At 37.0% G+C, this 25,350-nt stretch overlaps 1 protein-coding gene across 1 annotated transcript in view; it reads left to right on the top strand.

The window, feature by feature from the left end:
* Positions 1–15,231, top strand: part of LOC131951630 (uncharacterized) — a 44,677-nt gene extending 29,446 nt beyond the window's left edge. The window contains exons 13-17 of the mRNA XM_059313973.1: positions 9,106–9,202; positions 9,962–10,012; positions 11,721–11,796; positions 13,027–13,133; positions 15,068–15,231. Coding sequence (XP_059169956.1) covers positions 9,106–9,202; positions 9,962–10,012; positions 11,721–11,796; positions 13,027–13,133; positions 15,068–15,231 — 495 coding nt within the window. The remainder of the gene's footprint in view (positions 1–9,105; positions 9,203–9,961; positions 10,013–11,720; positions 11,797–13,026; positions 13,134–15,067) is intronic.
* Positions 15,232–25,350: the final 10,119 nt, after the last annotated feature.

Raw genomic sequence — 25,350 nt, 5'->3', positions numbered from 1 at the left:
AAGTGACCGCGAGTGAAATTCTCTTTATATAAGCTCTATTACGAAAACAAAATTCCTCCGACGACCCCCCTTAATTTTTTGTGAGGTGGTAGAAGAACACCTAGGGGTGTCACAAAAAACTCGGCATATCTGGGAAAACTACGTAAAGCGGTCAAAACTGACCAGTTGTATTTCCCTATATAATCTTTGTATTTTATGGGAAAAACAGAGGGTCATTTCAACGCAGACTTTAGGGTACTTAAGCTCAGTATATCTGGCTAATTTTTTGCATGCTCCTAGGTCAATGGCTTGACCTTTAGGGAAAACTGTCGGTTACACTCAAAGCCCTCGACGAGGGCTAAAACGTGACCGCGAGTGAAATTCTCTTTATATGAGCTCTATTACGAAAAAAATTTTCCTCCGACGACCCCCCTTGATATTTTGTGAGGTGGTAGAAGAACACCTAGGGGTGTCACAAAAAACTCGGCATATCTGGGAAAACTTCGTAAAGGGGTCAAAACTGACCAGTTGTATTTCCCTATATAATCTTTGTATTTTATGGGAAAAACAGAGGGTCATTTCAACGCAGACTTTAGGGTACTTAAGCTCAGTATATCTGGCTAATTTTTTGCATGCTCCTAGGTCAATGGCTTGACCTTTAGGGAAAACTGTCGGTTACACTCAAAGCCCTCGACGAGGGCTAAAAAGTGACCGCGAGTGAAATTCTCTTTATATAAGCTCTATTACGAAAACAAAATTCCTCCGACGACCCCCCTTGAAATTTTGTGAGGTGGTAGGAAAACGCCTTGGGGTGTCACAAAAAACTCGGCATATCTGGGAAAACTTCGTAAAGCGGTCAAAACTGACCAGTTGTATTTCCCTATATAATCTTTGTATTTTATTGGAAAAACAGAGGGTCATTTCAACGCAGGCTTTAGGGTACTTAAACTCAGTATATCTGGCTAAATTTTTGCATACTCTTAGGTCAATGGCTTGACCTTTAGGGAAAACTGTCGGTTTTACTCAAAGCCCTCGACGAGGGCTAAAATGTGACCGCGAGTGAAATTCTCTTTATATGAGCTCTATTACGAAAAAAAATTTCCTCCGACGACCCCCCTTGATATTTTGTGAGGTGGTAGGAGAACGCCTTGGGGTGTCACAAAAAACTCGGCATATCTGGGAAAACTTCGTAAAGCGGTCAAAACTGACCAGTTGTATTTCCCTATATAATCTTTGTATTTTATTGGAAAAACAGAGGGTCATTTCAACGCAGGCTTTAGGGTACTTAAACTCAGTATATCTGGCTAAATTTTTGCATACTCTTAGGTCAATGGCTTGACCTTTAGGGAAAACTGTCGGTTTCACTCAAAGCCCTCGACGAGGGCTAAAAAGTGACCGCGAGTGAAATTCTCTTTATATGAGCTCTATTACGAAAAAAAATTTCCTCCGACGACCCCCCTTGAAATTTTGTGAGGTGGTAGGAAAACGCCTTGGGGTGTCACAAAAAACTCGGCATATCTGGGAAAACTTCGTAAAGCGGTCAAAACTGACCAGTTGTATTTCCCTATATAATCTTTGTATTTTATTGGAAAAACAGAGGGTCATTTCAACGCAGGCTTTAGGGTACTTAAACTCAGTATATCTGGCTAAATTTTTGCATACTCTTAGGTCAATGGCTTGACCTTTAGGGAAAACTGTCGGTTTCACTCAAAGCCCTCGACGAGGGCTAAAATGTGACCGCGAGTGAAATTCTCTTTATATGAGCTCTATTACGAAAAAAAATTTCCTCCGACGACCCCCCTTGATATTTTGTGAGGTGGTAGGAGAACGCCTTGGGGTGTCACAAAAAACTCGGCATATCTGGGAAAACTTCGTAAAGCGGTCAAAACTGACCAGTTGTATTTCCCTATATAATCTTTGTATTTTATTGGAAAAACAGAGGGTCATTTCAACGCAGGCTTTAGGGTACTTAAACTCAGTATATCTGGCTAAATTTTTGCATACTCTTAGGTCAATGGCTTGACCTTTAGGGAAAACTGTCGGTTTCACTCAAAGCCCTCGACGAGGGCTAAAAAGTGACCGCGAGTGAAATTCTCTTTATATGAGCTCTATTACGAAAAAAAATTTCCTCCGACGACCCCCCTTGAAATTTTGTGAGGTGGTAGGAAAACGCCTTGGGGTGTCACAAAAAACTCGGCATATCTGGGAAAACTTCGTAAAGCGGTCAAAACTGACCAGTTGTATTTCCCTATATAATCTTTGTATTTTATTGGAAAAACAGAGGGTCATTTCAACGCAGGCTTTAGGGTACTTAAACTCAGTATATCTGGCTAAATTTTTGCATACTCTTAGGTCAATGGCTTGACCTTTACGGAAAACTGTCGGTTTCACTCAAAGCCCTCGACGAGGGCTAAAATGTGACCGCGAGTGAAATTCTCTTTATATGAGCTCTATTACGAAAAAAAATTTCCTCCGACGACCCCCCTTGAAATTTTGTGAGGTGGTAGGAAAACGCCTTGGGGTGTCACAAAAAACTCGGCATATCTGGGAAAACTTCGTAAAGCGGTCAAAACTGACCAGTTGTATTTCCCTATATAATCTTTGTATTTTATTGGAAAAACAGAGGGTCATTTCAACGCAGGCTTTAGGGTACTTAAACTCAGTATATCTGGCTAAATTTTTGCATACTCTTAGGTCAATGGCTTGACCTTTAGGGAAAACTGTCGGTTTCACTCAAAGCCCTCGACAAGGGCTAAAATGTGACCGCGAGTGAAATTCTCTTTATATGAGCTCTATTACGAAAAAAAATTTCCTCCGACGACCCCCCTTGATATTTTGTGAGGTGGTAGGAGAACGCCTTGGGGTGTCACAAAAAACTCGGCATATCTGGGAAAACTTCGTAAAGCGGTCAAAACTGACCAGTTGTATTTCCCTATATAATCTTTGTATTTTATTGGAAAAACAGAGGGTCATTTCAACGCAGGCTTTAGGGTACTTAAACTCAGTATATCTGGCTAAATTTTTGCATACTCTTAGGTCAATGGCTTGACCTTTAGGGAAAACTGTCGGTTTCACTCAAAGCCCTCGACGAGGGCTAAAAAGTGACCGCGAGTGAAATTCTCTTTATATGAGCTCTATTACGAAAAAAAATTTCCTCCGACGACCCCCCTTGAAATTTTGTGAGGTGGTAGGAAAACGCCTTGGGGTGTCACAAAAAACTCGGCATATCTGGGAAAACTTCGTAAAGCGGTCAAAACTGACCAGTTGTATTTCCCTATATAATCTTTGTATTTTATTGGAAAAACAGAGGGTCATTTCAACGCAGGCTTTAGGATACTTAAACTCAGTATATCTGGCTAAATTTTTGCATACTCTTAGGTCAATGGCTTGACCTTTAGGGAAAACTGTCGGTTTCACTCAAAGCCCTCGACGAGGGCTAAAATGTGACCGCGAGTGAAATTCTCTTTATATGAGCTCTATTACGAAAAAAAATTTCCTCCGACGACCCCCCTTGATATTTTGTGAGGTGGTAGGAGAACGCCTTGGGGTGTCACAAAAAACTCGGCATATCTGGGAAAACTTCGTAAAGCGGTCAAAACTGACCAGTTGTATTTCCCTATATAATCTTTGTATTTTATTGGAAAAACAGAGGGTCATTTCAACGCAGGCTTTAGGGTACTTAAACTCAGTATATCTGGCTAAATTTTTGCATACTCTTAGGTCAATGGCTTGACCTTTAGGGAAAACTGTCGGTTTCACTCAAAGCCCTCGACGAGGGCTAAAAAGTGACCGCGAGTGAAATTCTCTTTATATGAGCTCTATTACGAAAAAAAATTTCCTCCGACGACCCCCCTTGAAATTTTGTGAGGTGGTAGGAAAACGCCTTGGGGTGTCACAAAAAACTCGGCATATCTGGGAAAACTTCGTAAAGCGGTCAAAACTGACCAGTTGTATTTCCCTATATAATCTTTGTATTTTATTGGAAAAACAGAGGGTCATTTCAACGCAGGCTTTAGGGTACTTAAACTCAGTATATCTGGCTAAATTTTTGCATACTCTTAGGTCAATGGCTTGACCTTTAGGGAAAACTGTCGGTTTCACTCAAAGCCCTCGACGAGGGCTAAAATGTGACCGCGAGTGAAATTCTCTTTATATGAGCTCTATTACGAAAAAAAATTTCCTCCGACGACCCCCCTTGATATTTTGTGAGGTGGTAGGAGAACGCCTTGGGGTGTCACAAAAAACTCGGCATATCTGGGAAAACTTCGTAAAGCGGTCAAAACTGACCAGTTGTATTTCCCTATATAATCTTTGTATTTTATTGGAAAAACAGAGGGTCATTTCAACGCAGGCTTTAGGGTACTTAAACTCAGTATATCTGGCTAAATTTTTGCATACTCTTAGGTCAATGGCTTGACCTTTAGGGAAAACTGTCGGTTTCACTCAAAGCCCTCGACGAGGGCTAAAAAGTGACCGCGAGTGAAATTCTCTTTATATGAGCTCTATTACGAAAAAAAATTTCCTCCGACGACCCCCCTTGAAATTTTGTGAGGTGGTAGGAAAACGCCTTGGGGTGTCACAAAAAACTCGGCATATCTGGGAAAACTTCGTAAAGCGGTCAAAACTGACCAGTTGTATTTCCCTATATAATCTTTGTATTTTATTGGAAAAACAGAGGGTCATTTCAACGCAGGCTTTAGGGTACTTAAACTCAGTATATCTGGCTAAATTTTTGCATACTCTTAGGTCAATGGCTTGACCTTTAGGGAAAACTGTCGGTTTCACTCAAAGCCCTCGACGAGGGCTAAAAAGTGACCGCGAGTGAAATTCTCTTTATATGAGCTCTATTACGAAAAAAAATTTCCTCCGACGACCCCCCTTGAAATTTTGTGAGGTGGTAGGAAAACGCCTTGGGGTGTCACAAAAAACTCGGCATATCTGGGAAAACTTCGTAAAGCGGTCAAAACTGACCAGTTGTATTTCCCTATATAATCTTTGTATTTTATTGGAAAAACAGAGGGTCATTTCAACGCAGGCTTTAGGGTACTTAAACTCAGTATATCTGGCTAAATTTTTGCATACTCTTAGGTCAATGGCTTGACCTTTAGGGAAAACTGTCGGTTTCACTCAAAGCCCTCGACGAGGGCTAAAATGTGACCGCGAGTGAAATTCTCTTTATATGAGCTCTATTACGAAAAAAAATTTCCTCCGACGACCCCCCTTGATATTTTGTGAGGTGGTAGGAGAACGCCTTGGGGTGTCACAAAAAACTCGGCATATCTGGGAAAACTTCGTAAAGCGGTCAAAACTGACCAGTTGTATTTCCCTATATAATCTTTGTATTTTATTGGAAAAACAGAGGGTCATTTCAACGCAGGCTTTAGGGTACTTAAACTCAGTATATCTGGCTAAATTTTTGCATACTCTTAGGTCAATGGCTTGACCTTTAGGGAAAACTGTCGGTTTCACTCAAAGCCCTCGACGAGGGCTAAAAAGTGACCGCGAGTGAAATTCTCTTTATATGAGCTCTATTACGAAAAAAAATTTCCTCCGACGACCCCCCTTGAAATTTTGTGAGGTGGTAGGAAAACGCCTTGGGGTGTCACCAGTGGCGTAGCCAGGATCGTCTCAAGGGGGGGGTTCCAATTTTTACCCGGGGACAAACTTTCGATTTGCACCCCCCCCCCCCCCCCCCTCAAACTTTCGATTTGCACCCCCCCCCTCAAACTTTCGATTTGCACCCCCCCCCCTCAAACTTTCGAATTGCACCCCCCTCAAACTTTCGATTTGCACCCCCCCTCATACTTTTTATATATATACCGAGGGGTCTATGGGGGGGGTTATGACCCCCCCTAACCCCCCCCTGCCTACGCCACTGGGTGTACAAAAAACTCGGCATATCTGGGAAAACTTCGTAAAGGGGTCAAAACTGACCAGTCGTATTTCCCTATATAATCTTTGTATTTTATGGAAAAAAACAGGGTAATTTCAACACAATTTTTACGTTACTTAACCTCTGTACATCATGCTAATGTTTTGCATACACTTCTATAGATGACTAGGCCGTATGGAAAAACTGTTGGTCAGACTCAAAGCCCTCGACCAGTGCTAAAACATGACCGCGAGTGAAATTCTCCTTATATGAGATTTATATAAATAATTTGACGATCGATCCCGTTAATATTATTTGAGGTCGGAGACCGACCCTGGAGGGTAACAAAAAAACTTTAATCCCGTCGGAAAAAGCTATTGTAGTCGTTAAATATGTTTATATATCGTATTTTCTTATATAAGCATAGTAACTGTTTGTTTAAAAAAAAAGTAAACAGAGAGATACGTCATTCGGTTAATTTCCAAGGGAGGTAACCTTTTTAAATAATTATTTTTCAAATAATTGTATACTATTTTAAACAGAAACAGAAAACGATAAAGTATAGCATTTGTTTTAGATTAAAATAAGTTATTAATTAAGCTACGTATCATAGTTAAATAAAAAATTAATTTTAAAAGTCAATGTAATATAAATTATGAGATATACTGTTCATGGAACCTCTGTAGTTCTATTTCCATCTTAGTTATAAATTGCGTACTTTCGAACACTTTCTCTGAAAGCTTATGTTAAAGAGCATAGGCCTACAACATCTTCTCTAAAATTAGCATTACTGTTTACATTTAAGCACTCCACGCCTCATCCATCACCTAATAATTACTATTCAAATTATCAAATGTTTTTGAAAACCTAAGCGAAGCTAGGCAGTATGCCTAGTCTATATATATAAAGCAAAGTGGTCAAGTGCCCGATAGGGCACTTCCCGGCGCCGCAGGCGCGTCAAATTTGGCACGATGGTGCCTTCGGGCGATAGAACACGAAGGACGGTGACGGTTGGCCGAAAAGTCTACGGAGAAGGGGTCAAAACTGACCTCGACTGACCGGCGCCTTATATGGGCTATATTACGAAAAAATTTTTCCTCCGACGACCCCCCTTGAAATTTTGTGAGGTGGTAGGAGAACACCTTGGGGTGTCACAAAAAACTCGCCATGTCCGGGAAAAATCGGGAAATGGGTCAAAACTGACCAGTCGTATTTCCCTATATAATCTTTGTATTTTATGGGAAAAACAGAGGGTCATTTCAACGCAGACTTAAGGGTACTTAAGCTCAGTATATCTGGCTAATTTTTTGCATGCTCCTAGGTCAATTGCTTGACCTTTAGGGAAAACTGTCGGTTACACTCAAAGCCCTCGACGAGGGCTAAAAAGTGACCGCGAGTGAAATTCTCTTTATATGAGCTATATTACGAAAAAGAATTTCCTCCGACGACCCCCCTTGATATTTTGTGAGGTTGTAGAAGAACACCTAGGGGTGTCACAAAAAACTCGGCATATCTGGGAAAACTTCGTAAAGCGGTCAAAACTGACCAGTTGTATTTCCCTATATAATCTTTGTATTTTATGGGAAAAACAGAGGGTCATTTCAACGCAGACTTTAGGGTACTTAAGCTCAGTATATCTGGCTAATTTTTTGCATGCTCCTAGGTCAATGGCTTGACCTTTAGGGAAAACTGTCGGTTACACTCAAAGCCCTCGACGAGGGCTAATAAAAGACCGCGAGTGAAATTCTCTTTATATGAGCTCTATTACGAAAAAAAATTTCCTCCGACGACCCCCCTTGATATTTTGTGAGGTGGTAGAAGAACACCTAGGGGTGTCACAAAAAACTCGGCATATCTGGGAAAACTTCGTAAAGCGGTCAAAACTGACCAGTTGTATTTCCCTATATAATCTTTGTATTTTATGGGAAAAACAGAGGGTCATTTCAACGCAGACTTTAGGGTACTTAAGCTCAGTATATCTGGCTAATTTTTTGCATGCTCCTAGGTCAATGGCTTGACCTTTAGGGAAAACTGTCGGTTACACTCAAAGCCCTCGACGAGGGCTAAAAAGTGACCGCGAGTGAAATTCTCTTTATATAAGCTCTATTACGAAAACAAAATTCCTCCGACGACCCCCCTTGATATTTTGTGAGGTGGTAGAAGAACACCTAGGGGTGTCACAAAAAACTCGGCATATCTGGGAAAACTACGTAAAGCGGTCAAAACTGACCAGTTGTATTTCCCTATATAATCTTTGTATTTTATGGGAAAAACAGAGGGTCATTTCAACGCAGACTTTAGGGTACTTAAGCTCAGTATATCTGGCTAATTTTTTGCATGCTCCTAGGTCAATGGCTTGACCTTTAGGGAAAACTGTCGGTTACACTCAAAGCCCTCGACGAGGGCTAAAACGTGACCGCGAGTGAAATTCTCTTTATATGAGCTCTATTACGAAAAAAATTTTCCTCCGACGACCCCCCTTGATATTTTGTGAGGTGGTAGAAGAACACCTAGGGGTGTCACAAAAAACTCGGCATATCTGGGAAAACTTCGTAAAGGGGTCAAAACTGACCAGTTGTATTTCCCTATATAATCTTTGTATTTTATGGGGAAAACTGGGTAATTTCTACGCAAATTTTAGGGTACTTACTCTTTGTATAACTGGCTAATTTTTTGCATACACCTCTATAGATAGATGGGCCGTATGGAAAACCTGTTGGTCAGCATTAAAGCCCTCGAAGAGGGCTAAAAATGACTGCGAGTGAAATTCTCATTATACGAAATTTGGTCAATTGGTCTATGAGCAGGGGAGGTAACTTTTTAATGTAACAATTTTTTAATATTTTGTATACTCTTTTTAAGAAAAAACAAAAATCATAAAGTATAGCATTGTTTTAAATGGATATTGTGTTATAAATTAAGTTTTGTATTGTATTGTAATTGTAAAATTAATTGCAAAAGTAATTTAATATAATATTTGATTGATAATTTTTATGAAAGCCCTTTCAGTTCTAATAACCTTGCGAGTAATAAGTTGCGAATATTCTATCAATTTATGGGTACTAAAAAAGTACCCCACTGTATAAATTTAGACATTTAATATAACAGCCAATCGCCTATTAATTAATCATTCAATTTCTCAACTTTTTTGAAAACCTAAGCGAAGCTAGGCAGTATGCCTAGTATATATATATATATATATATATATATATAATGTATGTAACAGGTGTTTTTTATTGACTTATTCACTGTAGCCATGTACGCCAACTGCTCCAAATCTCATGATGCCAGGCGATAACATTGACAACGACTGCGACCGACTTTTCGACGAAGAGAAACCGGATGGCATAGGTAATAATTGGTAATAATTGGGCACAGGTGATGGCATTAACTAAGTATATGGAAGGGCCTTACCTGCATATAGCTTTGGGTATAAAATGCATATATATGAGGTAATACTTACATATGCGGAAGGGCATCACCTGAATATAGATATGATTATTAACTGTATATATGAGGCAATACATGAATATATAGGAGTTCATTACTTGTTTATGTGTGTTGGTATTCGCTGCATTTATAATGTGATAGGTTAGGGCTACCTGTATTTATGTGGGGGCATTACATTTAAAATGGTGTTGATCTCCCTACATCTGTGTGGGCTAATGCATGAATATTGGAGAGGGCTTTAACTGTACATAGAAATTTGTATCTTTCAAGTAACACAAAGTTCTTCCTGATCTTCGAACCTGTGACGTAGCACTATAACTTCTGACTTTTGAACCTGTGGTGTAACATTAAACTCTATACCTATTCGAACTTTGAAGCAATGATTTAACACTAATTTATGATTGTATGAACTTTGAACCTGTGATGTACCACCTAACTCTATCACTATTTGAACTTTTAACCTGTGACGTAACACTATCCCCTTTGAAACCGTAATGTAAAATCAAACTCTATAACTCTTTGAACTTTGAACCTGTGATGCACCACTAAACTCTGTCACTATTTGAACTTTGAACTTGTGACGTAAAATTAAACTCTATAACTCTTTGAACTTTGAACCGGTGATGTACCCCTAAACTATAACTCTGACCTTTGACCCAGATAACGACCATGACCAGCGGGTGGATGAAGACCTACTTCCCAACGAACCAAGTAAGTCACTGAATGAATGCAAGTAGGCTACAAGTAAGAAAGAAATATTACTATTGTAAATCTGTATCAGTCCTCACAATCCTATGATGAAAACTGTAATACTAAAGCGAACATGCAAGGCAAACTGACGATGTAAATTACGTGTCTGAGGCGAAAAAAAAAATCCAGAAATTTGAAAAGTAGACACATTTTTTAATCTTCTTCTTCTTTGCTCTTAATTTTAATATTGGAAGGGATCCCCTTCAACACAATCAAGTAAACGTGTCAACTGGTAAGGAGCCATTGAGGCCATTGACTACAATTTCAGCCTGCTTTTTTTTTTGGATTCGCTTCCATAGCCTTTGTCCAACCAAGAACAAACTACAAGGCAGCTGTTGTTTGATTTTGGAGTTGTCTCTCCTATAAGAGTGGCTGTCCCCAGCTACAGAGCCTCATCTGCCCGACGGGTCGACTTCGAGACTTTTCGGTTTAGAAACCATGAGTTTTTACCGACTCGACCACCCCGACACCCTATTTTTTAATCGAAAGAAATATTTCCACCAATTTAATTGATCATAACTGAGGTTCATGTAAGAACTTTTGCGCTCTAGCCGGTGACCTTTACTGGAAACCCATACGCCCAGTGATGCCGTAGTAGTATCATTTTTATTTTATTTTAGAGTAATGTTGTCTCATCTGCCAAAGGGGTTCTAACTAGAGTTTCTTCCAGGCATCTCTTCGGGGCGGAGCCCCCCCCCCCCTCCGCCCCCGAATAAAGTCTACCCCCCACCCCGCCCCGAACGAAATTGAATTCATATAGAAAACATATACTTTAACCAGTGTCCGGCCCCCCCCCCCCCCCCGGAAAATGTTGACCGCCCCCCCCCCCCCGAAAATAGCAAGTATCTCCCGGAGAAAAAAGTCTGGAAGAAACACTGATTCTAACTTGTGACTTTTCTATCATGAGCTTTACAGATCTCAATTGAAAACAACAAAAAAAAACCCAAAGAACTGGGTGACGATGTGAAATAGTTGCTGAACTTGACTCACAGATCCCTTGTTAAATGTAGTCTCGTCAAGTTTAAGTAAAGTACTGTCTCGAACAGAGGCGCAGCGACCCTTCCCGGCGCCTGGGGACAAACTTTCTCCACCTCGGGAGAAAATTTTCAATTTGCACCCCCACCCTTCAAACTTTCGATTTGCACCCCCACCCCCTCCAAAACTTTCGATTTGCACCCCCACCCCCCTCAAACTATTTATAATGCAAAAATGCAGCTAAAATGCCATTTTAATTTTTTTTACTAACCCATTTTGGCGCCCTCTAAGGTCGGCGTCCGGGGACATATGTACCCCCTGCCCCCCCCCCCCCCCCCCATCGCTACGCCTCTGGTCTCGAAACTGGCGGTCCATGCGGCAGGTAGAGTAAAGTTCTCCAGTTACAGTGGCGTCGGCTAATGAAAAAAAAAATAATGCCCGAGTCAGGTACCCACTTGAGCTGGGTGGACTCAATGGCGTCGAAGTGTGTTCTCGTACCGAAACCAAATAGGGAACATAAATGAACAAGAAACACTAAAATTTTAGTTGCCGGTTTGCTGTACTTACGTGATATTGTTCTAGTATATCACGAGGGATTAATGAGAAAATGTAGGATGTACTTAAGTGAAATGTGTTTATATATATATATAGCTAGTATATAGCGAGAGGTTAACTAGAAATTGTGTGTCCACAGTAAACGGGGCTTGGGGCGGCTGGACGGAATGGGCTTGTGTCTTGAACTGCTCGGATAAATTCGGTTATAGAAGCAGGTTAGTTACCTGTAAGATGACCTAGGTCAGTTACCTGTTAGATGGCCTTGATCAGTTACCTATTAGATTTCCTTGGTCAGTTACCTAAGATGACCTACGTCAACTATTTATCCGGTGACCGAGTGACCGAGGTCAACTACTTGTGTAATGGCCAAGGTCAACCACTTGTCTGATGGCCAAGGTCAACTACTTGTCTAATGGCCTTTCTTCTTTTTCTTCTTCTTCTTTTTCGTTCTTAAATTTTAATCTTATGGCCAAAGTCAACGACTTGTCTAATGGCCTTTCTTCTTTTTCTTCTTCTTCTTTTTCGTTCTTAAATTTTAATCTTATGGCCAAAGTCAACTACTTGTCTAATGGCCTTTCTTCTTTTTCTTCTTCTTCTTTTTCGTTCTTATTAAATTTTAATCTAATGGCCAAAGTCAACTACTTGTTTAATGGCCTAGGTCTACTATTTGTCCGATGGACTAAGTCAACTACAATCAGATGACCAAGGCCAGTAACCTGTATTATAAAATTTTTCAACAACTTGTTGTTTTTTTTTGGTTCAATTAGTTGAGTTCAATAAACATGTTCCTACTTAAAAAAAAAACAAAAAACTTTTTATTTTCCCAACAGACAATGTGACCACCCGAGGCCTAAACTTTTTATTTTCCCAACAGACAATGTGACTACCCGAAGCCTAAACTTTTTATTTTCCCAAAAGACAATGTGACTACCCGAAGCCTAAACTTTTTATTTTCCCAACAGACAATGTGACCATCCGAAGCCTAAACTTTATATTTTCCAAACAGACAATGTGACTACCCGAAGCCTAAACTTTTTATTTTCCAAAAGACGATGTGACCATCCGAAGCCTAAACTTTTTATTTTCCCAACAGACAATGTGACCATCCGAAGCCTAAACTTTATATTTTCCAAACAGACAATGTGACCACCCGAAGCCTAAACTTTTTATTTTCCCAACAGACAATGTGACCATCCGAAGCCTAAACTTTTAATTTTCCCAACAGACAATGTGACCACCCGAAGCCTAAACTTTTAATTTTCCCAACAGACAATGTGACCATCCGAAGCCTAAACGTTTTATTTTCCCAACAATGTGACCACCCGAAGCCTAAACTTTTTATTTTCCCAACAGACAATGTGACCATCCGAAGCCTAAACTTCCCCCCCCCCCCCCCAACAGACAATGTGACCATCCGAAGCCTAAACTTTTTATTTTCCAAACAGACAATGTGACCATCCGAAGCCCAAGCACGGAGGGAAGGAGTGTGTCGGTGACTCCAAAGAGTCTTTGGCGGCGTATTGTTTTATGACGGACGTCACTTGCCCCACAGGTGACCCACTTTAAGGGTTTCTTTCAGATATTTATATATGGAATGGTTGTGTGTGTGTGGGGGGGGGTGAGCTCTTGAAAATTTCGGGAAAAGGGGGTCGGATGGGGGGACACTGGTTGAATTATATATTTTGTATATAAATTGTATGTTAATTTTCTATTTCGTGTGATTGGATTGCACATACACACATGCACGTAAAATTATGACTATGCGTATGCTTCTAACTTCCAAGTTAATTCGTTTTTAAATTTGGTAAACGCCAGAATCATAAGGAACAAATCAGTGTATTGATAATATATGTCAAAATACAATATGAACAGTTACTTCCCCCCCCCCCCGACCCCCGGAGAAAAAGGTCTGGAAGAAACATTGATTATGAATAATTAGTTCTCGCCCAGCGCGCCCTTATTATCCAACCTCTATGTTAAAGTTATAATCTACATTAATATACCACCATCATATCCCACAGTTAAGTCTTAGTCCTGATCCAAATTGAAACAAAACATAGAGCAGCCCTTAATATAATCCACCATACCCTTCAACCAACACTCTAACTACAAAGGGTATGAATGTATTGAGCCCCCCCCCCCCCCTCCCCCGCAGAAAAAGTCTTGTAAATACTTTGAATCTAACCACAAACGGTATGAATGTATTGAGCCCCCCCCCCCCCCTCCTCCCGTAGAAAAATGTCTGGAACAAACTTTGAATCTAACCACAAACGGTATGATTGTATTGAGCCCCCCCCCCCCCCGTAGAAAAATGTCTGGAACAAACTTTGAATCTAACCACAAACGGTATGAATGTATTGAGCCCCCACCCCCCCCCCCCCCCGTAGAAAAATGTCTGGAACAAACTTTGAATCTAACCACAAACGGTATGAATGTATTGAGCCCCCCCCCCCCCTCCTCCCGTAGAAAAATGTCTGGAACAAACTTTGAATCTAACCACAAACGGTATGATTGTATTGAGCCCCCCCCCCCCCCCGTAGAAAAATGTCTGGAACAAACTTTGAATCTAACCACAAACGGTATGAATGTATTGAGCCCCCACCCCCCCCCCCCCCCGTAGAAAAATGTCTGGAACAAACTTTGAATCTAACCACAAACGGTATGAATGTATTGAGCCCCCCCCCCCCCCCCAGTAAAAAATGTCTGGAACAAACTTTGAATCTAACCACAAACGGTATGAATGTATTGAGCCCCCCCCCTCCCCCGCAGAAAAAAGTCTTGTAAATACTTTGAATCTAACCACAAACGGTATGAATGTATTGAGCCCAAAAATGTCTGGAACAAACTTTGAATCTAACCACAAACGGTATGAATGTATTGAGCCCCCCCCCCCCCCCCCGTAGAAAAATTGCTGGAACAAACTTTGAATCTAACCACAAACGGTATGAATGTATTGAGCCCCCCCCCCCCCGTAGAAAAATGTCTGAAACAAACTTTGAATCTAACCACAAACGGTATGAATGTATTGAGCCCCCCCCCCCCCCCTTAGAAAAATGTCTGGAACAAACTTTGAATCTAACCACAAACGGTATGAATGTATTGAGCCCCCCCCCCCCCCCCCCGTAGAAAAATGTCTGGAACAAACTTTGAATCTAACCACAAACGGTATGAATGTATTGAGCCACCCCCCCCCCCCCCGTAGAATAATGTCTGGAACAAACTTTGAATCTAACCACAAACGGTATGAATGTATTGAGCCCCCCCCCCCCCCGTAGAAAAATGTCTGGAACAAACTTTGAATCTAACCACAAACGGTATGAATGTATTTAGCCCCCCCTCCCCCCTCCCCCCCGTAGAAAAATGTCTGGAACAAACTTTGAATCTAACCACAAACGGTATGAATGTATTGAGCCCAAAAATGTCTGGAACAAACTTTGAATCTAACCACAAACGGTATGAATGTATTGAGCCTAACCGTGTCCACAGAATGTCCGAAAGGCACGTTTGGTCCAGGCTGTCACCGCAAGTGCCCCAACTGTGCCACGGACTGCGACAAATGGGCCGGCAACTGCTCAACGTGCGCTGAAGGCTTTAAGTTGAAAGAGGGAACCTGTACTCAGAGTAAGGCATTTGTTGACTTGTTACTCTAAAGCTATATATATATATATATATATATATATATATATATATATATATATATATATATATATATATATATATAAAGAGAGAGAGTGAGAGATCATATATATCAGCAATAAGTTATGTATATATATATATATATATGTATATATATATATATATATATATATATATATATATATATATATATATATATATATATACATATATACATTTATTTATATTTATTTATATAATAAAATTAATATACACCTGCAATATATAATTTACTAATAGATTTTATAACACACTAATATAATATATAATATACAATTGGGCCCATTAAAAATGTTCCATAACTTCATTACCCCCCAAACAAAATACGCAACAGACGATAAATTACTTTCACATTGCTCACGTTCCTTATATGTTATAATTCTTTCTGAGTTTAGCCATTTTATGAGTTGCATTTAAGTTTTGAAATAAAAAATATACTTCACCCATACTACGCTTAATTTCTATGAAGCGTATTTCACGTAAAAAATATCGAGTCTTAACTTCCACTGTACTTTACCCTCCAAATAGCCTGCCCGGATTTTTCCTACGGCCAAGACTGCAGATTCAGCTGTCGAGAAAAATGTGGCACGGATTGTATTGACCGAGTTACCGGGGTCTGCCCACCTCGTAAGTATCCCAGATGATGTCCTGCTCAGAGTTTCTTTCGGACTTATCCACTCCCCCCACCCCAACCTCTTAAGTATTCCAGATAACGTCCTGCCTCATTTGCTTCCAGACTCCCCCTCCCCGTCATTCCCCACCCCATCTTCTCGTAGCACGTCTCGACCCCCCCCCCCCCCCCCCCAAATCACCCCGGACGAAATAGTAACAGTGTATACATTTTTTATACAAAAGTGTGGAATTTACCATACCCCCCCCCCCGGGAAAAAAATGTCTAAAAGAAACCCTGGTCCAGCTGGCTTAATATAATGTACTAATTAAGCAATTAAAGAAACATTAATGGACTGACGGTTGGGCTCTAGACTGTTAACCCGGGTTAAAATCCGGGTTCAAGTCCATAGTACGTCCCTGAGTCCTCCCAGCTCTAATGGGTACCTAACTCTTGTTATGGGAAAATTAAGGCGGCTGGCCATACCGCTGGCCACGCTATCCCTCTAACACGACGAGGTCACTGAAACAGATGAACTCTACTTCATCTGCCCCATGTGTCTTGGGTACGACCAGGTAGAGATCCTGATTGCACTCTATTGTTTAATTAAACGACAAATAGGCCTAGCCAGTGTTTCTTTCAGGCATCTATTGGGGCCGGGGGACGTCTACGGCCCGCTCCGCTGAATATATTGGAATTTATATAGAAAGTATATACTTTTACCATTATCCGCCCGGACTAAATTTTCCGCGGAGGGGGGGGGGGGTTACTGGTAAAAAGTCTACATTTTCTACATCAATTATATTTCTTTCAGGGAGGGGGGGGGGGTGAAGAGATGCCTGAAAGGAACTTTGACCGTGGACCACGGTCAAAGTGTTGAAGAAAAAAAATAAGTTCACCAAAAAGGCTAACAATTTGATTGTGTTCTTTCACCGAACATCCGTTTAAAGTTGTAGAATAAAAAAAAAATAAGTTCCTCAAATAGCTAACAATTTGATTGTGTTCTTTCACCTAACATCTGCGTAGTGCTGTTGAAGAAAAAACAAGTTAATAAAAAGTCTAGTGACAATTTAAGCGCAATTTCCTTATGTTATCCATAAGAATTTTTAAAAAAAATTTGTGACCGAACGAAATGATATTTTTTGCGCTAAAAACCAACACGATGCTCAGTTTAAATTAAAAATATCATCCTAGGCTTACACGATGCTCAGTTTAAAAATTCTTAATTAATTTTTTGTGACCGAACGAAAGGATATTTTTGAAAACTTTTTTCGGCAATATTGTTCTAAATTATGGCAGGAATCGATTGGTAAATGTTTTAAGTCGCTAAATGGTCTGGTTGCCGAGATATGGGCCAAAAACTGCATTTTTTCCGAGGTTTTTTGGCTTTTCCGGGAAATCCAGGAAGGAATTCCGGGAAATTTTTTTGGCCCACAATCATCCTTGGAACTTGCTTAACATATTTGCTTTTGGAACTAGTCCTCGATATTGCTTCGTTGAGGAGGAGATACGACTTAAAGCTGCGCACATCCATCCATCCATCCATCACCAGAAATGACGAGTTAATAATCGCAATTGTCCAGTATGGAAATTGCGCTAAAAATAAGTTCACCAAATAGCTAACAATTTGATTGTGTTCTTTCACCGAACATCCGCTTAAAGTTGTAGAATAAAAAAAAATAAGTTCCTCAAATAGCTAACAATTTGATTTTGTTCTTACACCTAACATCTGCGTAGCGTTGTTAAAAAAAAAAATAAGTTCCTCAAATAGCTATCAATTTGATTGTGTTCTTTCACCGAACACCCGCGTAGTGTTGTTGAAGAAAAAAAATAAGCTCACCAAAAAGCTAACAAATTGATTGTATTCTTTCACCTAACATCCGCCTAGTGTTGCTGCACAGTAAGTTCAGCGTGTGGCCGTATCTCTTACTGCTGCTGCTGATTGTCCCTTGCTGTCTGCTCATGTATTTCTTGTAAGTATATCTCGTCTTTCTTATGTAATTGGTGTAATCTTGTCTTTGTGAGGTGTAATCTGTCATTGGGGTATAATCTGGTCCTTGTGGGATGTAATGTATTCTTTACGAGGTGTAATTTGGTTTTTCTTAGGGTGTACACTGACCTTTTAGGAGTGTAATATGGTCTGTGTGTAATCTTGACTTTGTTGGGTGTATTTTGTCTTTACGAGGTGTAATTTGGTTTTTCTTTGGAATATCTGATTTTTGTGGGGTGAATCTGGTTTTTAATCGAGTGTAATTTATTGTTTGTGATGTGTAATAAAACTTGCCTTTGTGGTGTGTAATCTGGTCTGTAGGATGTAATTTGTTGTTTGTAGGATGTAATTTGCTGTTTCTTGGGTCTAATTTGTCTATATGTGGTGCAATACTGTCTTTGTTATTTAAAGGTTGCTTACCTTAATTCTTATGGTGTAATGTGTACCATGTGGCTTAATTTTAGTGTAGCCTAATTAGATTTTGTTGTCCAATGCGACGTTTTTAGCGTGTATGTTCTGCTAGTGAACTTAGTTAAGGATGTAAGTTTAATTTTAAATAGTAATGCTTTCTTTAATGTGTTGTAAAGAGCTTTTATCTTCTTTCCCTCATGAAAAAAATGTGTAGCATTAAACAAAAGAAAAATGAAATACCAATGTTTACTGAAAATCTGAAGTAACAACCTCAACTTATCTGATGTGTTCCGGAAACTTTATACTTGGAACATGCTGCACACTGGCACCATACTTGAAACTTGTTCCAGATACTTGACATGCCCCAGCAGTTTCATGCTTTGAAACAAGTTCTAAGGACTTAACTCTTGATACAAGTTGCACTAGTCGCACACTAGAAATAAGTTCCAGGAACTTAACTCTTGAAACGTGTTGCACAACGTCCACTATTGAAACAAGTTCCAAGAACTTAACTCTTGAAACAAGTTGCACAATGTCCACACTTGAAACAAGTTTCCAGCAGCTTTACCGCAGCAATATGCTTAAGTATCTTTAAACCTGAAACAAGTCCCAGCATCATGTTCCAGTAAATTGTATAATACTTGTAAATGTCAGTGCTTTGTTTTACAATGCTCTATCTGAATACATGCACATTGAATAACCATTAACCTGATATTGTAATGTTATATGTTAAAAGCATTGAGTACACAATTTTCTACATTATCATCTTTTTGTTAGTGTAAAACTTCTATTTATTGAATCTGTTATCATCATCAAGTATGACACTAGGCTTAAAATATTCTCCAAAAATGTTTTCAATGATATTATATTTCTTGTGTGTCTGCAGCAAATATTTTTTAAGGTTAAAAGTATTGTATTCAAGTTTTTACGTTGATTTTTTGCAATTTTTTCTCAAATATCTCTATGAAAAACTAGATTTTTTTGATTATCTGAACTCATCCAATGTATAAGAAATATTGTATTGTTTAAAAAAATAAAAAGACAATTTTAAAATATGCAGTATATATTTTTTTAGAAACTATTATCCTGTTGTAGTATATTGTTGTAGTATGGCTAAAAAATAAAAAAATATACAATGTCAAATATATGTAAATATTAACATTTTCTGACTAAATGTATGTAGTCTTGATACATTGGGACATAAGTGTCTATTTTTATTGCAAATGAGAGATTTGTGTGAGTGATGAATTGTAATGTGAATGTTGAAAAGATGCAACAAATACATTAAATGCAACAGTGTATTTAACTTACTTGAGGTGATTAGTTACTTTGCTATGTAAATATGTTGAATACACCATGTTGACTTTTTTTGTTTTATTTATTACTTTCATTTTTAAAATGTTAATTGATAAGATATTCAAGCTAATACTGAACAATTATATAAAACAGAAATGCATTTGTTTGAAATTTGTACATACAATCAGAAATGATGTAAAAACAGACACAAGTGTATAAAACAATAAATAAAATAATAAACACTATATTTCATGTTTAGGCAAAATTTTTATTATGGCAAATTTTTGTATTGTTTTAAAAATGTAAAACATTACATTTAAATATTCACATGTGGTCAACTATTCACATTAAATGTCAGGGGTGTAAGCAGTAAACTGCCTCTTACTCTCCTTAATGTAGGTTGTCACTTTTTTTTAAAACAAAAATTAAACTTTCAATTACAGCTGTAGTTATCAAATTCACAATATTTTAAAAAGATGAAATTACATGTTATAATAATTATTTTTTTAATTGGTGAAAACATGAGTCTAACATGCAGCGATGAATATGCTTGGTTGATATGCGTTTTATAAGGAAAAAAATATATCAAATGAAGTTACCATACATAATGATTTTGTTGATGAAAATTACATTAAAATATACATATTTTTTTATTGGAAAGTATTCAATTTTATTTCATTTTGAAAAAAGTAAAAATTGTGTTGAGACTTTGACTTTAAGTTTTAAAATGAATTAGAAGACAATATCTAGTGAATTACAATATCGATTAAAAAAATATTAAACAGCAACTAACTTAACACTACGTCCTCATACTAAATTAGCTTGGTACATGAATCAGACAAGTAAATTACATTCACACGTGTTTTTTTTCTGTTAACTTTTTCACGGTAACAAACATTCATGGAAGCCAAGACACTGTATATTTTGATATGTCTAAATGTTAACTTTCTTGTTTACATTTCATATTGAGAACAAAGCTGCATAAATTTAAATCCAAGTTAAGTAAAATAAATGTAAACATTTTCAAAATCAGTATATTTTGTTTGGCGAATAATTAATTAATTTAAAAAACAATTAATAAATCATAATTACTCAAGTTTTTGGTGTTGGTTACTTGCGATAATTAAGGCTAAATCTATTAAGACAGGGCTCAGGAAAATTAAATTTTAGAATCCCTGGTGTATGCAGTAAATGTTCAGCCTGCTACTGTATCACCGGTTAGAAAATAATACTTGAATTCTTATCTCAGAGTAATCCACTACTACGGTTTAATCCTTGACAGCTGAGGTGACATCACACAAATTCTTATAAACAAGCCAAAGTTTTATATTTCTTAGAAGATGTCTTTATGTATACAAATTGTCTCAAAAATTCAAATATTACTGCTTGTATTATAAAATATTGTTAAAATATGTACTGTAAAACCACTAAAAAAATCATTTAATTAAATGTAAAAAATGTAATGTAAAAGCACTCTAAAGAGTAAGAAACTAGTAGGCCTAAGTACTTAGCTGACCATTAGGCCCTATAATGAATAATATATTCATAAGAGTGTTTAATTTATTACTATTTCACATAGTTTTTGTATCGCATATAATTCAGTCTACAATCCTAATTGCATTGCTCTGAATAGCACTGGACATGACTGAGTTTGTTAAATACTATTGGTGTTAGATAAAAAGAATTACGCCTAATTAAAGTCATGAAACAGATCTAAATAAAAACTGTTTTATACAACTAAAACTATAATAATTGTACTATTATTATAGTAAAAAAGCTCAATAAAATTATATCATTTTCTTTCCAAATAATAATGGACATATTAGTTAGTGATCAAAACAGAAATTAAGTAGGCCTACACATGACGTTAACTTTAAAAAGTGGAATTTAAAACAACACACCTGCTGAGCTCTATGAAACAAAACAAAGCATAAAACTTGAAAATTTTGCTAAGACTTTGTGCATCAATATTGAAATTATATATTTACATGTCAGGTATATTCATTGGTTAAATAATTTTTTTAATAGAAAAAAAATATAATACCATGTACTTAGAAGGTATTCCCTAAGAGAAATCTGAATTTTGTAATATACCACTACATTGAAAATGCAAATCAATCAAGGGTCAACACTATTGCTTCCCTTTAGCAAAACTATCTAGAAGAAAAAGTTGCCTTCCTTTATTAACTCCCCCCCCCCAATACCACTCACCCCAGACATTGTACAAGGTTAATTTGTTAATGGAACATATAATAGTAGTTTTCTTAAGAAACAACTTTTAAGTACTTGTTAGTTAAATAGTATACCAGAATCAATAATTATTACTACAAGTATTTTCTAAATGTGTAACCCCATGAAATAGGGAAGAAACATAAATTGCGATAGTATTTCGGCAAAACAAGAATTTACAAAAAAAACACGAATCAAATAAATTAAAAAATGTGCAGTAAAAACAAATCAATAATAAAAGAAGGCAAGCTGAAATGTATTCAAACATTATAACCACAGCACCATAAAGTAAATTTGTACAAAAAAAAAATGACTTGGCAAAATTGTTTAACATAGAAAAAAGCAATCTGTTTTTGCATTAAATAAAATAGTACGAGAAAAGGATTTTATTACAGGAAGGGATGGGTGTTGAAAGTGTTCCCTTCATATGCCAGGGTCACTGAGACAAGTCAGCTCTGCCACATGAACTGCAACGTTTGAAAGGGTACTTGCTTTTTTACTTTATTTAAAGGGTTCAGGGGTGTTTGTTCTGTCCCCCCCCCCCCCCAGACATGCACCACTGTATATAGTACAAGTTTGGCATAGGATGCAATAATGCATTTTTAAGATAAAGGATACAAGTTTTAATTTTTGACTTCCTAATCTTTAGGATATAAGTAAAGTAATCAGAACTCAACTGATTACTTTTAAAAATAAAAAATAAAATTTAAAATAGTTTACAATTTGTTCATCTTACCAAAATTAACTGTACGTGTGCTAACTTTGACTTTGTGCAAGTAAAGAATACAGGAATTTTTTACACGTTCCTTTTAATTTAAGAAAGTAGCTTTTTCAATTTAATTTCAGATATGAAATTAAAATAAAACATCTGATTGGTAATAGTATTGTTTTGTGATCTAATTTGGAAATGAAAAACATATAATTTCCACCATTGTCTTTTTTTTAGCTTTAATTTCTCTATACTGTATAGGGTATACAAGTATGGATGCAAATACAAAGAAGTAAATATTACGAAACAAATAGTTACAATCGAAAAAGAGATATGACTGAAGGAAATAAATAAAATATCACATAATAGCTTTCTTGTCTAGTAGGTTGATGGGGTTAAAATTACTTTTTGTTGTTTATAGCAATTTAAAAACATCAGTAATAAGGTGATTAACTTTAGCTATATAATTAAAATTAGGCAGCTTTTAAAATTAATGATGATTGTTAGCATATTAAAACATTTAGTAACAATTTTTTAAATAAATTTTATTAATTGCCACAAATTTGTACAGAGTAAAAATGAAGCATTTTATATTTTCTTTTAACTTAGCTTATTAGTTTATTCAGGGCATAAATATAATTTACGTTCTTTTTCTTAGCATTATCTGTCGGGTTTGATTACAAATACCTTATTTTGAAAAATTCAAACCATGCTTTTAGATAAAAAAACACAGGAAATAAAATCACATAATGTAGTTTAGAAACATAACACAAAATATATAGTCACAACACTAATCTATTCAAAGTCTCTTAAACATTTATCCAATAAAATTTTCAAACATTTACTTAAATCCAAATTTTTAAAAACAATATTAAATGTTAATTTTTCAACATTTTTTACACTTTCATACAAACCTAACTTCCATACTTTCTTCCAATCCAGTTTATATTAAAAAAAAAATTCCAATCAGAAATCAGGACACATTTTTCTAATTAAAAAATTATAATTGATACGATACCTTGAAGAATAAACTGAGCAAAAACTTCAGTTTAAAGGTAATTTATCAGCCTCCCTAAGTTTAATGGCAGATGAATGTGAAAGTTAATGTAACCTTTGAGCACATCTCTTATAAGCACAAAACATTTTAGATTTCAAACGTACATCAAAATAAAATAAAAATCTTGTAACTATACAGAAATTGTTATCAAATTTCATAACTTAAATGATGTAATATTAGACCAACACATAGATCTACAGTTGAACAAATTAATGCATTATTCCATTATTTTAAGCAGCTGGTTTTAGATTTACTTTGATCAAAATAAAAATGATAAACACAAATGTAAAAATACATTTTAACATTTAATTTCATTCTTGAATGAAGTACAAATAGACTTAACCCTTTGAGCCCTGGCCTCCCTGACCTAATTTCTCCTATTTCCTGAGCTCCCAGGCCCAAACCGATTTTCACTTATCTGCTTCTAACTTTGCCTATAACTTTTGAACCGTTTGAGATAATCAAGCCAAATTTGGTAACTAGACTCGGGATCAAACAACAATGCAGCAAGATTCTGAAATTCTTTTCTTTTTTTACAATGTTTGAACAGAACAATGTATATAAAACGAACACATAATTATTGTTTTGATAGAACATAGAAGAAGCCAATTTACATTTAGTAATTGTTTTGTTATTATTGATACCTGGCCATACTAGCTCATCGCCAAAAGCCCACTTTTGTGTGATAACTTTCAAAACAGTTATCACTGCCGGACCCGATGCAAAGGAAAACTTCGCATGTTTTGCACTAGTAAACTTTTTTTTTCGTTTCGGCAAGTCTTTGTCCTTGACACCACGTGCATCAGAACGTACTTGAACAGATTCATTGTCACTGTCAATTTCAATGTCACTGTGTCCAGTCTCAAATTCAACGTCACTATCATCACAATATAGACCAGGAATATTATCTTCTTCATCAGAATCAATAAGTAGTTGTATTGCCCGAGATGCAGTTATTCTACTTCTTTTGTTGATATTTCGGTCTTTTGCTTCATCTTTTGCACCAACTTTATGTGCATGAAGTCGATGGCTGTGGCTCAGCTTTTCGTTTCGGCGGCGTTGCTACGAAATGTAAACACTTTCACTTTTCCTAAAATCTATTTTTAGAATCATAATCACGCACTAAAAAGACATATGCGCAGTTTTAGTCAGTCTTCCGCTAATTATATTTAATTAGATGGTATACCGGCCGCTAGGAATATGACGCTAGATCATCGGGCCGGAAAACCGGCTTTTCGGACATATATGCCTAATGTTGAAGCCGGTTTACCGGCCTGGCGGGCTCAAAGGGTTAAGTTGAATTAACAAATGGGTTAATACAGAAACAGCTGAAGATGATTTGCAATCATTCAATGATTTTAATCAAATTTTATGGAAAAACATACAGAATTCTTATCTCACTATTTCACACTTAAGTATTTGCTTTTAGTGTAGTAAGTGATACAGAACAATTTATACTTAAATAATTTGTGGAGAAAATTAAATGTATTTTGAACTTTAAAAATTCTGTAAGGAGATGTAATTTATTCAAATATACAGGGGCCAAAAGTAATATCTAAAAATTGAAAAAAAAAACCTCACCTTAATAGTAAAATTGATTTTAAAAACTAAAACAAAAAAGGCATTAAATTACAATTAATACAAAAAAAAAAAAAAAATATAATTTACACAAACATGCTCATAAAGATCTTTCAGACATGTTTTCAATGTGTGTTATAAAATATTATAGCTGAGTTTTAAAACTGTATACATTTTTTCCACACGTGTTGAGTATTTATTGATCTCAGCTCCA

The sequence above is a fragment of the Physella acuta genome, unplaced genomic scaffold, assembly GCF_028476545.2.
Source record: "Physella acuta isolate Inbredline_101_S28 unplaced genomic scaffold, ASM2847654v3 ptg000066l, whole genome shotgun sequence".
NCBI classification, from domain to species: Eukaryota; Metazoa; Mollusca; class Gastropoda; family Physidae; genus Physella; species Physella acuta.
The sequence above is the reverse complement of the archived record's forward strand: the minus strand, read 5'-3'. Positions and strand labels throughout refer to the sequence as shown.